Below are 18,033 nucleotides of genomic sequence, written 5' to 3'. Positions count from 1 at the left end.
ACGCCTCTCGGTGTTAATAAATCAAAATAGCTCCCAAATTAGCTCCCATGCCCTCGAAATATAAATACAGAAAATGTCCCAAGCCCCTCCACAAGTAGTAATTTACGATATAGAAATAAGAGACAAACAGAGGGAAATCTATAGTAGAAAAATAATAGAAAAAGAAAAGAATTTTAATCATAAATTTTGGAAGCATGGGAGGGGGAAAAACGATAGAAATGGTAAAATTATTATTTATTCTTATATATGAGAAGATCAAAATTATAGTCATAGAACGTAGGTCTTGAACACCAAAGATAGCGTTTACTAAAGTATAAATAGACATGCAATGCAATTATGATACTCCAGTCTCTATCCTCTAGTCTGTTCCATGTCAATTAGGACGTACAGCTTTAGGAAGCAACAGCAGGAGCTTTATTAAACCAGGGCGCAATAATAAATCGCGACGAGTTTTTTTTTTTTTTTTTTTTTTTTTGTGGGAAGCATTAATTTCAGATCAGAATTAGAACTTTTGTCATATTAGAGGAACGGGGAAGTGATCAATAATCTCTCTGACTTTAACGTCACTTCGTCTGAAGATTTAAATATTTTACGGAATTAACGATTTTTGGACAAATTCGGACTTCGTATTGTGATAGTGGAAAAGCTTTACTTCACGCGACTAGTATTCATAGTTCGTGACAGTTTTTGGATATTAAACGAGAACAATCTTTTTATCGAAAGTGACAGAACATTGTTTTGTATCTCTGATACTGACAGGATTCCAGATTAGATACTTATTCAGAGAACCCTTTGAATGCGATCGTGTGAATGAACTGATTTATTAATAATTATTGTTAAATAAAATAACGTGTTAATTTGAAACTGACTATTCGTCTTGAACTTCGATTTAGGTTCATAAATAATTAGGTTACATGATTTTCACCAAGAATAAACTGCAGACTAGTAACTGAAACACGTGAACGAGAATCTAATGAAAACACTAGTATCAATTTACTTATGCTTTTTTTCCTTCAGAACTGGGAAGAAAATACGTGTAATGACTCACTAGCGTTAATTTAAGAACTAGCCGAGATAAAACAAAACCCCTCAATATCAGTCAATGAACAGATAAATTAACATCCCTACTTTCATGCAAGATACGGAAGTCGGGATAGAGAAAAGGGTCGCTCCAGTACTCCAGTACTTGTAGGTGTAGATACGCACGTGGCGGGGCTGGAGCCGGGCAGCCCAGTTCGACAGCCTCGTCGCTGCCGTCCGCGCACTGCGGGATACCGTCACACGCGTTGTAGATGGCGATGCACTCCCCAGACTCCCGACACTCGAACTGGTACCGACTGCACCGCCGGCCTGCAAAACAACACCGCCATGCACTGTTTGCATCTTTCTCTCTGGAAATGTGGCAGACCAGTTTGGAAAGCATGGGTACAACAACAGATGGGTACGACAACTCTAAGTCCATTGAGAGAAAGTCATCGCCCTGATATCCTTTAACTAGGTAGTCATAACTTCAGAACCAGTAATCTCTACATTTTGAATGATGTAATATGCAAATAATTACGAAATAGTGTCATATCAGACCTATGACACTTGGACAGTTGGTAGGAACATCTGTTTTAATTTACATATTATGAAATCCTGTTATGCCATATCGCTCATTTTTCGTTCTGTCAACCAAAATATTTGAAGCAACATTTGGAACAACATGAGAACTACTACTATCCATCTTTGTAACTAAAGTACAGGTAACTTAATCTACTACTTTTCAAATAATTATGAGACCTTGCGAAATAATGCAACACAAGGCATATAAACAATAATCACGAAAAGCTCCCAAATGTACCGGTTGATCAAAAAGCCAGTAAAAATTTGAAAACTTAATAAACCACGGAATAATGTAGATAGAGAGGTAAAAATTGACACACATGCTTGGAGTGACATAGGGTTTTATTATAACCAAAAAAAGAACAAAGTTCCCAAAATGTCCGACAGATGGCGCTGGACAGCAAAACATCAGTGACTGCGCATGACAATCGTGTATAAAAGGAGCTGTAATGAGAGAGAGAATCAGATGCGCCAGCAGTCGCAGCATGTTGACGTTACCTGGAAAGGCGCTTTTAGTGAAGCTGTATTATAAGAATGGGGAATGCGCTAGTTCAGCATTACGATCCTATCGCCATAGGAAGCGGATTCGAACGGGTAAAGGTCCGCTCACAAATGAAGCTGTGGCGAGAATAATTGGTTCAAATGCCTCTGGGCACTATGGGACCTAACGTCTCAGGTCATCAGTCCCCTAGAACTTAGAACTAATTAACTTAAGGACATCACACACATCCATGCCCGAGGCAGGATTCGAACCTGCGACCGTAGCGGTCGCGCGGTTCCAGACTGAAGCGCCTAGAACCTCTTGGCCAAACTGGCCGGCGGCGAGAATGATTTCGAAGCCACGGGTTGTTTAGACGGTAGACCCCGTAGTAGCCGACCGAGCACTAGGGGTAACGCTGCTGAGACAGTTCAGGTAGAAAAGGAGACTGTAGCGGGTTCGTCTATGCACGGGGAAGTCAGCGCTCATGCAGTCGCACGTCGCACCGGCATTCCATACACTACTGTTTGGTTGGCACTTAAGCGTACCCTCCAATGCTATCCGTACAAAATCCATCGGCATCATGAAGTGTTACCTGGCGATTTAGTGAAGCGGAGGGCATTTGCAGTGTGAGCGTTTCAAAAGATGGCGGAAGATGACGATTGGTTGAGTAACGTCTTGTGGACCGACGAAGCTCATTTCACGCTCCGAGGGTTTGTCAACGCCCACAACTGCAGGATTTGGGCTACCGAAAATCCTAGAACTGTCCTGAAAACTGCACTGCACGACGAGAAAGTCACAGTATGGCTTGGATTTACCACATCTACAGTTATCGGGCATTTTTTCTGCTACCGTGACGGATGAGAGGTACGCCGATATGTTACAGAATCGCATCATCCCCAGCCTGGCTGGAACGTACTATGTTTATGCAGGATGGCGCTCCACCCCATATTGCTAGACGCGTGAAAGATCTGTTGCGCGCGTCGTTTGGGATGATAGTGTGCTCAGCCACCACTTTCGTCATGCTTGGCCTCCCAGGTCCCCAGACCTCAGTCCGTGCGATTATTGGCTTTGGGGTTACCTGAAGTCGCAAGTGTATCCTAATCGACCCACATATCTAGGGATGCTGAAAGACAACATTCGACGCCAATGTCTCACCATAACTCCGGAAATGCTTTACAGTGCAGTTTACAACATCATTCCTCGACTACAGCTATTGTTGAGGAATGATGGTGGACATATTGAGCATTTCCTGTACAGAATGTCATCTTTGCTTTGTCTTACTTTGTTATGCTAATTATTGCTATTCTGATCAGATGAAGCGCCATCTGTCAGACATTTTTTGAACTTTTGTATTTTCATTTTTATTTATTTATTTATTTTTGTTCTAATAAAACCCCATGTCATTCCAAGCATGTGTGTTAATTTGTATCTCTCTGTCTACATTATTCCGTGATTTGTTCAGGTTTCAAATGTATATTGACTTTTTGATCACCCAGTATATGGAAAACATGATAGGAACACTGTGCTTAATCTTGTTATCGTTAACGAAATTGTTCGGTCTGCTTATAAGGAATACCCCTAACAAACATACTCATTTCATTACAGTGAACAGAGCACAAACGAAAATTGGATTTATAATAAGGTGAGGGAGGGAGTGGAACATGATTTGTACTGGTTGAGAGGTTCACCTACAAGATATTAGGCGGTACCCCAGTATTTGGATCGCCTCAGTGTAGATGTAGGTGTAGATAGGCACGTGGAAGAGCGGGAGCCGCGCAGCCCAGTTCGACAGGCCCGTCGCTGCCGTCGGCGCACTGGGGGTGACTTCAGGGAGGGTGTCCAGTGACCTTGGCTTACCAGAACAATTCACCCTTTCTCCCACAATTGTCGCTGTGATTCAAAGACCTTGCCACATTCCTGTGGGAGGGGAAAGGAAAGGGCTCCTGTGATATTTGTGTACAAGAATAGGCTCTTTGTTCTTGTATGATGACTGACACTGTTATTCCCATCTGTAAGTCCACTTATTTCTTTAATACCCAAGATTTTGTCTCTATTCGGTTTTACCCCCATCCTACTCACTTCCCTCCATTATCAAATTAACTACTTCCTGAGGCCTCAGAATGGGTCCCTACCACCGAATCTCTGCTCTTGTTAAGTTAAACCTTCTCCTCTATTCAGTATCTCTGAACATGTTATCCATTCTACACACATAATCGTCAGCATCCGTTTGAAGCCATGCTTCTCAAAAGCTGATTATCATCTTCCATGAACTGATTGTCTATGTATCACTCCCATACAAGATTACACTTCAAGATAATACTGTGCAACAGAGTTCCTAGCACTTCAATTTGTTGAAATTGAGTATAAATTTATCTTTTCCAATGATGCTTCTTTTACTGTTGCCAGTCTGCATTTTACATCATCTCTACTTCTGATGTTATCATTTATTTTTCTGCCCAAACAACAAAACTCAGCTACTACTTCTAGTGTGTGTTTTCTTAATGTAATTGCCTGATTCCATTCGGTTCCATACCACTACCATTATTATAATTTTCTTGATATCTTATGATCATCTTATATATAGATGTTAAAAAAATTTTCTTTCATCCGGAAACTCGTCTTTAGCTATTACCGATCTCTATATTATATGCTTCGGCCTTCGTCAGTAATAAGCGATGTTGTTGTTGTGGTCTTCAGTTCAGAGACTGGTTTGATGCAGCTCTCCATGCTACTCTATCCTGTGCAAGCTTCATCTCCCAGTACTTACTGCAACCTACATCCTTCTGAATCTGTGTAGTGTATTCATCTCTTGGTCTCCCTCTACGATTTTTACCCTCCACGCAACCCTCCAATACTAAACTGGTGATCCCTTGATGCCTCAGAACATGTCCTACCAACCGGTCTCTTCTTCTAGTCAAGTTGTGCCACAAACTTCTCTTCTCCCCAATCCTATTCAATACCTCCTCATTAGTTATGTGATCTACCCATTTAATCTTCACCATTCTTCTGTAGTTCCACATTTCGAAAGCTTCTATTCTCTTCTTGTCTAAACTATTTCTCGTCCATGTTTCACTTCCATACATGGCTACACTCCATACAAATGCTTCGTGACACACAAATCTATACTAGATGTTAACAAATTTCTCTTCTTCAGAAACGCGTTGCTTGCCATTGCCAGTCTACATTTTATATCCCCCCTACTTCGACCACCATCAGTTATTTAGCTCCCCAAATAGCAAAACTCCTTTACTACTTTAAGTGTCTCATTTCCTAATCTGATTCCTTCAGAATCACCCGACTTAATTCGACTACATTCCATTATCCTCGTTTTGCTTTTGTTGATGTTCATCTTATATCCTCCTTTCAAGGTACTGTGCATTCCGTTCAACTGCTCTTCCAGGTCCTTTGCTGTCTCTGACAGAATTACAATGTCATCGGCGAACCTCAAAGTTTTTATTTCTTCTCCATGGATTTTAATACCTACTCCGAATTTTTCTTTTGTTTCCTTTACTGCTTGCTCAATATACAGATAGAATAACATCGGGGAGAGGCTGCAACCCTGTCTCACTCCCTTCCCAACCACAGCTTCCCTTTGATGCCCCTCGACTCTTACAACTGCCATCTGGTTTCTGTACAAATTGTAAATAGCCTTTCGCTCCCTGTATTTTACCCCTGCCACCTTTAGAATTTGAAAGAGAGTATTCCACTCAACATTGTCAAAAGCTTTCTCTAAGTCTACAAATGCTAGAAACGTAGGTTTGCCTTTTCTTAATCTTTCTTCTAAAATAAGTCGTAGTCAGTGTTGCCTCACGTTTTCCAATATTTCTACGGAATCCAAACTGATCTTCCCCGAGGTCGTTCACAACCGATACAAACAGCAAAAGTCCTTTAATACTGTTACTGTCTCATTCCATTCCATTTCATGACAGGTTGGTGTTCATCTTACACGCTATTTTCAAGAAACCATCCATTTCGTTCAGCTGATCTTCCAAGTCCTGTATCATCTGTGGTAAGACTGCAACGTCATCTGCAAACCTCAAAATTTTTATTTCTGCTCCGTGTTCTTTACCCTCTTTTCAAATTTTTCATTGATTTCCTTTCCAAATTCTCAGTCTACAGGGTGTATGTCACCACCCTACCTCACTCTTTTCTCAACTACCGCCTCCCTTTCATGTCCTTAGACTCTTAGAACTGCAGAATACGTAATGTACAAATTGTAGACCAACTTTATTTTATCCCACCTATCTTCTGATTTTCGAAGATTGTAATCCAATCAACGCTTTCTTTAAATCTACTAATGTTATTCAGTTAGATTTGCTTTTTTTCCTGTCTTATAAGACAATTAGTAAGGTGCCTCTCATGTTCCTAAATTTCTCTGTAATCCAAACTAATCTTCCACAGAGTCGACTTGTATTCCTCTTTTCATTTTCCTGTAGATTATTTTTGTCATTGTTTTGCAACCATTACTTATTAAAATGGTGAAACCGAAAGATTCACACTTATCAGCATTTTCTTTCTCTGGAATTCGGATTATTACATTCTTTTCGAATTTTGAGTTTCTTTATCTGTCTCATATATACCACATGGAATAGTGTTGTCATGGTTGGCTCTCGTAAGGATCTCAATAATTCTGAGGGAATGTAGTCAACTCCAGATGTCGTTTTCGTATTAGGTCTTTAAGCATTCTGCAAAAATTGTTACATACTATCTCCAAGCCTCTAGATACACATATTCAAAGGCCTACTCATGCAGTTTTTATTTTAATTGAGACAGTAGTTGTAAGTTCATTACAGTCTGACTAGATAGATGGCCATTTGTTCACGTAGCTACAGACTTAATTAACTATTCACTTGATTTTGGTAAATACGCCTCTAAGTTTTTGTACATGCATGCCTGAGCGTGTATGGAATAAATTTGCCCAAACATCAGACATACATAACCTGACCGATACTTGATCGAATTTTAATTATGCAAGCTTGTGTAATCGTAATAATGCATCCATGCAAGCTTGAGCACGTATGCTACCAACAGGGTGGCTTGCACGAGTTAAGCGTCAGTTGAGAGACATGTTTTGAAAAGATCCCATCGAGCCATCTAAAATACATCAAATTTGAATTGCTGGAAGGCTCTTTATTCGTGATTATGAAAGTCAGCATTTTCTATACCAGGGGTGGCCCAGAATTTGGTTCACAAGCTGTAGCCTGGCTCATGTGCCATAGTGCTCAGCCCGGCTGCACACTTTCCCCATCATCACGCCACATTGTCTGAGCAGAAGGAGGGGCAGGAGTGGAAACTGTGAATGCGCCTATTTAAACGGCAATGTAGTAACACTGCATACGCCTTGGTTTCATATTTCTCAGAAACATAGTTTGCAGACGAAGCAAATTTTCAGTATCATACAATTATTTTGCCACGCTGGGGACATAATAGAATTTTTATACAGTACAAACTGTCAGTATATACACTGACGTACTCAAGTTACCATATGACCATGGCATACTTACTTTCATATTAGAAAAAAAGTTCTTTCACACACATATATGTTGACTGAAACTGTGTGGTACTTCTACAACCTCATTATGGAGACGTGGGAACACTACCCAAGGAAAAACAATGTGCACATCCTCGACAATTTCAACGTAAAAGAATCTGTCGCTAAAACTGGAATTACATAGACCATTTAGTTATACCTACTCATGCACAGGGGCGCTAGCAACTGAAATGGCAAACGGCCTCGAGAACAGCTCGAAAAGAGAGATAAGATTGGCAGTCTCCTCAAATTCGTTCGAGGCTATAACAAATTACTCAAACCATCAGTTTTCTTTAATGTTAGTCAACTAAGGAAACTGGACTGTTTGTCAGAATTTGTCTCTTCTACAACGTGATTTTCGTTGTAAAAGTGTCTCCATCAAATCACAAACGGGTTGTTCCTCACCTTGCGGTGTCTTACTGTGGGCAGTGTGCAGTCCAGTCCATTTAAAATGCGAAGTATGCAACCCATTTCGGATGTTTTAGCGAGTTTTATTCGAAAAATCATCCTAGGCATGCCCTCTGATTTAACCAACGTATTTTGCAGTAATATATAAGGTTCCCATACTCTTCGCTCAATTCCACTGGAGACAGTTGCAACCGACGGTGGAATACTGCGTGCAACTTCAGAAAATGTACTATTTGCCCTTAGAATTCTCATGACTCTCTTTTGTCATTCCCTTTCATTTTTAAAGACTAGATCGTTAGATTGGCTCATGTCCTTCCAAACAACACGAGTGAACGTCATTCGTGCTACAAAAAAATAGTGAAGAGTAAACAACGTTGACACCGTGATTCTACCGAACTGAGAAGAGTTGTGCCGACCGAAAACTGCCACACCGCAATACTGAACGAAATGTCGCGCTGTAACGAGCACAGCACGTCCGGGAAGAAGTGAGCAATGGAGAGACAGGCCGGGCCTCGGCCCGCAAGTGCAGCACGGGTGCGGTTTGGCTTGCCACGGCCGGCGCTGATCTATGGCGTATACAGTGTGTCTCTCGTAAGAATCACCAGGCGTGCTTTCGCTCGTGTTTCGGCAGATATTTGAAATTTTGTTTTTGCTGTGTGTGGCTGGGCTCAGCCCTATCAAATACTGCTCGTCAGTCCCCCGTGTGACACGCACTGTCAACGGAAAGCATCCGTTTGTTACCCGTTACAGACGAAATAATTTTTTAAAGCTACGTTTTACGTGCCCAGTCGATAGAGCGGCCCCAATTTAGTCTAGTTCTATATTCGGTTTATCGGCGTTACAGAAGCATTAAAACACTAAGAACAACCAAAAGGGACGGTTCCGCTCAATTCAACTGCAACCCAATATATTATAACATGAAACTTTTTAAAAAATCTGTCGGTGTGATACAATTATGGTATTTTAATTGTAAATACATTCCAGTACATTAAAGTTCGAAATTTCTTTACATGAGCGAAGTATTAAACATCTGAAGAAGGCAGAAATCATAACATACACGATGAACATTAATAAAACCGCCGGCCGGTGTGGCCGTGTGGTTCTAGGCGCTTCAGTCTGGAATCGCGTGACCGCTACTGTCGCAGGTTCGAATCCTACCTCGGGCATGGATGTGTGTGATGTCCTTAGGTTAGTTAGGTTTAAGTAGTTCTAAGTTCTAGGGGACTGATGACCACAGATGTTAAGTCCCATAGTGTCCAGAGCCATTTGAGCCATTAATAAAACCGACAAACTGCAGAGACGGATTGCTGACTGGAAATGGAGGGAAAAAGGTCATGTGAACATATGTCAGGAAATGCATTGTTGCCACGGTAGGTGGCGCTGACGAATGGCAGTTACTCTGGCCATGTGCTGTGTGTTCCTCGCGTGCTGTAGGCTGTGTGATTGACGCAGCGTAGTGCAAGCAACAGACTCGTCTGGTATTCATGTCGGGAACAAGCCGAAATGGTGTTTGTGTACGACCAAGCTAATGGAAACGTTCGAGAGGCAACACAGCCATGCCAAAACAAGCACCCTCACAGACACCAAGCGTATCACACAATATTTCACGCCCATTTTGGGTGTTTGTGTGATCGTGGATCCTATCAGACAGACGAACGTGTAAGGTGGCGATAGACTGTGCGTGCACCAGTTTTGGAGGATCGGTTCCCTTAGGATGTTGAGACGAACCCCAGTAGAAGCTCCAGGCAAGTGGCCCGCCGACATGGTGCAAGTGGAAGTACGATGAGTACACCGCAAGACAACCGCTACTATCCCCATCGACTGCAATCCCATGTAGGCAACTTCGAACGTCTGTTGTGACGCAGCTCTGTACTGTGTTCCGGACGATTTGTTGTCGTTGCATGCACACCGTCCATTTCCGGACACATGTTCATAGGACCTTTCTTCTCCATTTTCAGTCAACAATACGTCCCTGCAGTTTGTCGGTTGTATTAATGTTCACCCTGTATAAAAGTGGTAGGCCTGTTCCATCCAGTCAAGAGGCTGTTTCCCACAGTGTATTTCAGTGTCAAAATCACAAGCATTTACCACAAGTAAACATTTTTCCTCCTTTTGCACCCACACACATTTCGTGAAACCATGTAGCACATTGCCGGCACGTTTATCCAGGGGAGCTGTCTATAACACTTGCTACTGCTTGTTTTGTATCTTTCTTAAACTATGAAGCACGTGGTCCTTTTCTGTAGTATATACAGGCCATGTGAAAAGAAACCAAAAAAACGTGTTCTCTATAATTTTGCAGTAAAACATCAATTAAACTAATAATTTGAGTGTGCGGAAATAGCCACACATATACGGGGCGAAATAGCTCAATGTGCAGGCACTTCGAAAAACGCGGCAATTTGGACTTAAGATACACACAGTATGTAAAAAAAAAAAAAAGAAAAAAAACGTTCTGAGCACTGTGGGACTTAACATCTAAGGTCATCAGTCCCCTAGACTTAGAACTACTTAAACCTAACTAACCTAAGGACATTACACACATCCATTCCCGATGCGGGATTCAAACCTGCGACCGTAGCAGCAGCGCGGTTCCGGACTGAACCATATAGAACCGCTCGGCCACAGCAGCCGGCCACTATGTTACCTGTTTTCTTATACGAGTAACAATAAGAGCTAAAAATTTCCATGTTATTGTGCATTATACACCTTAATTTGTTAGGTTGTATTCTTTAACTGTGGCAACAGTCCATCACAGTTGACTTACCTCGACAGTTTGTTCTTGTGTCCTGTCAGTAATGTAATAGGAGACACACTTACTACATCTCATCGTACCGACACAGAAATACTGGCACACACTGAAGGCAAAATGGTCTCGGCTGTGTGATGTATTAGCGCACTGTTGCAACATTATTTCAGGTGCATTATCCCCTTGAGTGGAATAGCCCCACTGTCTCCAACTGCAGCAGTGACTGAGCAGCGCTGCTGCATGGCGGTAGCAGCTAGACGGAACAAGTTTTTCGTCTTTTACTGACCCTGTCAGTAAATGTTACTGATATTAGTATCGCACTGGACTAATTTAGGATCGCTTTAACGAATGGGTATGCAAAATTCTGTTTTAAAAATAGTTTTGTTTGAAACGGGGAACAAATCAACATTCTCTGTTGACACTGTGTGGGGCGGCAGGTGGAATTATTGTTAATAAAATGTTCCTATTATTTATTTAATTAATGCTGTTGTTTGCCATTCTCAACACTGGCTCTCTAACTACAATATTGGCAACCAGAAAGTGCCCACTTCATCTAAGAAATACATTTATAGCTACAGCTTATAGCTCTGAGGAATTAGGAGATTGTCTGGGATTCATAATCAAAAACCATTCTCTCTAAAATGTTCACTGTATTCTGAAAGTCACTGACCAAAAAGAATCCACACCATCCAGCTACCAGAGCAGTTCAGAGTCTAATGCGCTGATGCAACTATAAGTGTTCAAATTAAATGTTTAAGTGAATGCTGGCATTAATTTGATGATAATGTTCATCAAACGCCATGCTAAATAATGGTAGAGTGTGGCACGTGAAAATACGACATACGCCAACTGAAGATAGATCATTAAAGTCACCCCAGAATTAACACTCCACTCTAAAACGATTTCATGGTTACGCGTATCCCCAGTAACTTATTACGGCATCCGAGGCTGTTTATAGCAATTATACCGACGCGACACGACTCCCGGCACATGTGGTGCGCTAATCAGCGTCTGGAGAGAACTGGGGCCTTTTTCTCTCGCACAACGTTCTTACATATAAAGCCGCGGTGCGGACGGCTAAAGGAACGCCTGATTAAATCCGCTTTCACGACTAGCCGCTGGGCTAGTAATGCACCACTTCGAGTTATTGAATAAATCATTGGTTCCTTTGCTGATGGCCGATGAAGCTCTCAATTTAAATGTGCAATCAGCACACAGGTAAGTAATCATAATAAAATTCTGACATGGCAAAGTCAAATATTTTGGGCGAGATAATTAATTTAATGACACTACACACATTAGACGAGCTCTGAACTTGCCCTTTGGATACGCTATCGCTATAGTTTTATAATCATTCTGTTGAAACTTCTCACATCTTTATGATTATAGCGTATCTCCCTTACACTTAAATTTAAACATCCTAGCTTTATTTATTCGCCTACTTGATCTATCTTGCTTCCTTAATTTTCAAGACAAAAACCAGAAAATCAAGAATTTCAACTAAAATTTTAATTTGTGAGATCCAGAATACTGTTTCCACTAAATTATTATGCAAAAGGAATCTAAATATAAATTTTTAAGTTTCTAACTCTTTACTGTTGCGCCAATGATTTTTACAGAAAAACGTCCAAATTTCGAAAATGGTTAAAGTTATTGAACTGATATTCAACACATATTAATTTAGTATTACTCCTGACATGCTAGAAACGTTTGAGGTTATTTACTTGATTTTTAACGTATTGCGCAACATTTATGACGTCAGAGCTAGTTACAGCTAACTGGCTGGCACACAATGGAAAGACTGATGTCAATTTTATACGGCATGAGTAGGCTGCTTCCCTACAACTGCTCATTGCAGGAACGATGTGACAATTTTTTGGATTGAAACCAGCTGCACACTGCAAAAACTAAATTGCAAATATCTACAGAAATAGCAGAGAAAATCATTTACATTTGCATACACTTCATACTCCGCAAGCCACCTAACGGTGTGAGGCACTGAGGGTACTCCTGGTACCGCTATCTGAGCCCCCTTTCCGTATTCCACTCGCGAATAGCGCGTGGGAAGAATGATTGTCGGTAAGTCTGTATTTGTTCTAATTTCTCCATTTTCCTCAACGACTCTTACGAGAAAGACACGATAGGATTACAGACGTATCTTGATAAAGTCAACAGGAACAAAGCGTGTGATCTTCTTGCTCAATACACTGCTGTCCATTAAAACATAAACACCAGAAAGGACAGTAAATAAAGAAATTTTTATTTTTATGTGTGTGGACAGTGCGATAGAAATGATACATGATTGAATTTCTTCGTGATTTGAGGGTATAGAGCGCACAAAAATTTGCTGCCTACAGTGGCTGCAAAACGTCTGGGCACTGAAGCATTCTCTGCTTGGATGCAATATACTGAATTCATTTTATTAGGATGCCTACAAAACGCGTGTTCAAAACCCACGGTACGTTTGAATGGTACCTCTCTATCCGAGGGACGTAACGATATTCAAAGCGTGCAAACCTTTTCCTAGCAAACTTTACGCCACCGACAATCACGTGACATCTGGAGTCAATTCTATTTTCCGCATCTGAATGCACGCTCCATAGAGATTCCTATTCCGTAATGTCCTACATGGATAAATCAACTCTGGTTCAAATAGTATTCCGCTATTCTAACAACATGAAACACGTAACTGAAAGCGAACTATGGGTCGCAGAGCAGCAGTGTTACAAGATGCCAGCATTTGTAGCTCCTTGTTTTAAGCCGCGGTGCTGTGTAGACATGGAAAACGGTTGTACTAGTACGCCTGCTTGACAATACAAGCAATTTTTGAGCAGAAACTGGCAATTTAAAACTACGTGTCGTACCAAGTTTCGAATTTCGCACCTTTGTCTTGCACGGGCAAGTGCTCTACCAACTGAGCTACCCAAGCACGATCCTCGACACATCCTCGCAGCTTTACTTCCGTTTGTACATTATTTCCTGCCTTCTAAACTACACAGATCCTCTCTGGCATAGCTTACGGTACTAGCACTTCTGGAAGAAGGGATATTGCGCAGACGTGGTGATTCTAGAATGAATTTTTCACTTTGCAGTGGAGTGTCCTCTAATATGAAACTTCCTTGCAGATTAAAACTGTGTGAAGCCCGGAGATTCGAAATCAGGACCTTTTCCTTTTGCGATAAGTGCTCCTCTTACTAACTACAGAGTGACTCACGACACATCTTACTTCTCGCATTACGTCACCTCCCACCTTCAAAAATTCGTAGTAGTTATCGTACTCAACTTGCATGACTATTACTCCTAGAAGAAAAATGTTGCACAGACTTGGCTTAGCCACAGCCTGGGAAATATTTCCGGAATGAATTTTTAATCCGCAGCGGAATGTTCGCTGTGTGTCTGGCTCACATTTTATTTTTTTATTTTTTTCTCCCAGGAAGTGGCCCATCATCTCACACTCCGCTCCAGGGTGAAAATTTCATTTTGGAATAATTGAGCAAATAGTAATGAGCAATTCACAGCACATTGACTGCCACACCGCAAAATGAAGTGGCGTGCCGACTGGAGGACCTCAGTGTGAAAATTATAGAGGTATCTCGAGCAGCACAGTGTATTGGTGTGAATCTTTGGTGGACACTGGACGAATTAATCAAGTTACTTTCGTGAACTATCCAAATGACTATAGACTGAACACTGAACAAAACGAAGTGCGAATGTACTTAGGCCCTGAGCTGGAGATGAGAGAAACTCATATTAGTTTACATGAAATGTATTCGAAGTTGCGAATATGGACTACCATCAGCTGTATAATAATGACGACAACTAAAATTTGTGCTAGATCGGGACTCGAACCCGGATTTCCCGCTTACGCGGGCGGTCGCCTTACCACTGGGTTTCACTTTCAAGTATAAAGTCTCATCTTTACATAATGGATGCACGAGTATATGATGTAGGCACGTGGTTGACGACACATGGAAGTCTGAGTGTGGCTGTGAGTCGTGCACGGATAACCAGATGATAAGGCGACTGCTCGCGATACGCGGGGAATACGGGTTCGAGTGCCAGTCCGGCAAAAATTTTCATCACGAACTATTTTATATTCCGGGAAACCGCAGCTGTTGAAAGGCACGATGTTAGGAAGAGCTCCGCATACAGCTGATGTAATTGTTGTTTATTAAAACACAGCCGGTTTCGCGGCTTACAGCCGCATCATCAGGTGCAACAGTTTCAAAAGGTCATAGGCAGACTCATCGCTCCTGTTCAAAACTTGTTACTACAGATGATGCGGCTTTACCCCGGTTGTTTATTTAAAAAAATAGTAATTATACAAGCTGTAAGCGGAGTTCTTCCTAGCATCATACAAATTTTTACTGTCGTCATTCCATTATGTTGCTGATAATTGATGATCTCATGCATTTCATGACGGCTGTAGTCGCCACAGTGCCTGTGCCTTTGGACATTCATGCATGTCCGTAGGACACAGGCACTGGAATATCTTATCATCTTAGTTTCGTCGGAATGACGAAATAGTTTTCAGATTTCACGACCCTGAGTAGAACATTCACTAAATGTTCTTCCTTTTGCAAACTGATAGTAAACTGACACAGCTGTCTGCCTGTTCATCCACATCACTACTCTGTAATTCACAAGGAAGTGTTTTGCAGTGGGTTCACAGAACCTTACTAAGACCAATTCTAGACCGTCCCACTTTCGAATAACACGTGGAAAGATGGACCACAGTCGTTTCCTTTCTTCAAGGGTAACGTTCTCTAGTAGCGCTGGTAATTCGTCTATATCTACATGTCTGCTCTGCAGTTCACACGTAAGTGCCTGGCAGAGGATTCATCGACACACCTTCAAGTTATTTCTCTACCGTTCCACACTCGAACAGCGCGCGGGAAATACGACCACTTAAATCTTCCCGCGAGAACTCTGGTTTTCCTTATTTTATTAGGGTGGTCATTACCCCGAATGTAGGTGGCGAAAGACAAAATATTTCCGCATTCTGGAGAGAAACTTAGTCACTGACATTTTGTGAAAAGATCACGCAGCAACGAAAAACGTCGTTGTTAAAATTATTGCCATCCCCAGTTGCCTTGTTATATCCGAGGCTCCCTTTCTCCTATTTCGCGATAATACAAAACGAGCTGCCCTTCTACGAACTTTTTCGATTTCTTTCGTGAATCCTGATAGGTAAGAATCCTGTAACACACAGCAACACTCTAGCGGAAGACGGACATGAGTATTGTAGGCAGCGTCTCTACAACATTTGCTGTATCTTCTAAGTGTCCTGCTAATAAAGCACTATCTTTGGTTCACCTTCCTCACAACTTTTTTTGTGCCATGATTCTAGTTTAATTTGTTCATAAATGTAATCCGTAAGTATTTAGTTGGCTCGACAACCTCTAAATTTGTACTATTTATCCCATAACAGACATCGAGAGACCTCCTGGATAAGCCCTTGGTAAGACGGGGAATGTTTCGTCGCTGCGTACTCGATTTTAAGTGCAGCCAGCAACCGATGGGACATTTTATCCTGATGTGCGTGGAATCGGTCGTTCGGAACATTCACAGTGTGGGATGTATGTTGTAGTGGGGATCTACTATCCTGTAAATCTGTTTTTACAGGGGGTCCGCCTCAAGCAAAATACAATTGTTTTTTCCTTTTCTTTTTGCCTGTTTACCCATACATGTTTCAGTGAAGTTTCAGCGTCGTCAGCTGGTCTTTTATTTTTTTCTATTAAACAGGAAAAAATGTTCTTTACTACTTTTACACATATAAATATGAGTTCTTAAGAATGTATTTACAAAGTTGAAAAACACATAAAGTTTGGTTCATATATACATTATTACCAAATGCTGTGTCTTTCCTCTTTTCATGTTTCACATTTTCCTTGCTTTCGTTTCACAGTTTGTCATTTGTAGCCACATAGAAATTAAAGTAAAAAGAATATTTACTTCGGAAGTTTTCGACTGGGAATGTTTTGGTTATTAATTAAAGTGGAAGAACCTCCTCCCCCCCCCCCTCTCTCTCGCTCTCTCTGTCTCTGTGGTGTCGTGTGTGTGCGCGCGCGCCTGTGTGCGTGCGTGTGTGTGTGTGTGTGTGTGTGTGTGTGTGTGTGTGTGTGTGTGTGTGTGTGTGTGTGTGTGCGTGCGCCTGTGAGTGTGCGTGCGTGTGTGTGTGTGTGTGTGTGTGTGTGTGTGTGTGGGCGCGCGCGCGCGCCCGTGAGTGTGTGTGTGTGCGCGTCCGTGTGTGTGTGTGTGTGTGTGTGTGTGTGTGTGTGTGCGCGCTCGCGCGCGCTTAGGAGAAGGTTTTCGGCCTTTGTTCGGTTTTGTGTGGGGGGGGGGGGGGGCCTTGTTTATAGGTTGGTGCTCTCTGATAGTTCTTTAAGGACATAGAGCTGTGTGTTCATTTATTATTTGCTTTCCTTCGACTACAGCTTTTTGCATTTGGTAGTTTCCTTCAATTATTATTAGTTTTTGTGGTGGGCATGGGTTTGCTCCAATTGAGAATTTGCCAGCAGCGTTGTCTTTTAGTGTGTGTGCTCCTCCACACAAATGTGGAATTACAACTGTTACTTTTTAATGTTCTTCTGTGTATCTAGTATTAAAGTTACTGCTTGTATGTCCTATATAAATTGATTTGCAGTCCTGACATGTCAGTAAATACCAGATGTATTGTTGTCTTTGTCTATCTGTGCATTAGTTGTTCTCAGTATTCTCAGTATTGAGTTACCCGTTCTGTAGGCAATTTTTAACACATTTTTGGCTATGTTGCCTACTCTACTGTCGTTATAGAGTTAGAGCCTTTCCTGCGATGTCAGTTATTACTCCAGCAACACTATGTGGTAAATAATAATGCGAGACTTCCTGCCAGGGCTCAGCACTTACATTGCACGAAAACCGCACCTCGATGTACTTATTCATCCTGAATATACAGTGAGGTGACAAAATCTAGTGGGCAACTCTTAATACCGTGTCGGGCCTCCTTTCGCCGGCTTGGTGCAGTAACTCGACGTGGTATGGATTCAACAAGTCGTTGGCAGTCCTCTGCAAAAAATATTGAGCCTCGCTGCCTCTATACCTGTCCATAATTGCGAAATTGTTGCCTGTGCGGGATTTTGTGCACGAACTGACTGCTCGATTATGCTCTATAAATGTTAGGCGGGATTCGTGTCGGGTAAATTGGGTGGCCAAACAGTTCGCTCAAATTGTCAAGAATGTTTTTCAAACCAATCGCGAACAATTGTGGCCCGCTGAGAT

At 41.7% G+C, this 18,033-nt stretch overlaps 1 protein-coding gene across 4 annotated transcripts in view; it reads right to left on the bottom strand.

The window, feature by feature from the left end:
* LOC126277934 (YLP motif-containing protein 1) overlaps window positions 1-18,033 on the bottom strand; it is a 665,061-nt gene that overhangs the window by 150,413 nt on the left and 496,615 nt on the right. For all 4 annotated transcript variants that reach the window (XR_007550623.1, XR_007550624.1, XM_049977517.1 and 1 more), the window contains exon 4: window positions 1,207-1,350. Coding sequence is in view for 2 of the 4 variants with exons in the window: in XM_049977517.1 (XP_049833474.1) it covers window positions 1,207-1,350 (144 nt within the window). In the remaining 2 variants the exon portion in view is untranslated. The remainder of the gene's footprint in view (window positions 1-1,206; window positions 1,351-18,033) is intronic.

Source organism: Schistocerca gregaria, chromosome 6 (genome assembly GCF_023897955.1).
Source record: "Schistocerca gregaria isolate iqSchGreg1 chromosome 6, iqSchGreg1.2, whole genome shotgun sequence".
Taxonomy (NCBI): domain Eukaryota; kingdom Metazoa; phylum Arthropoda; class Insecta; order Orthoptera; family Acrididae; genus Schistocerca; species Schistocerca gregaria.
The sequence above is the reverse complement of the archived record's forward strand: the minus strand, read 5'-3'. Positions and strand labels throughout refer to the sequence as shown.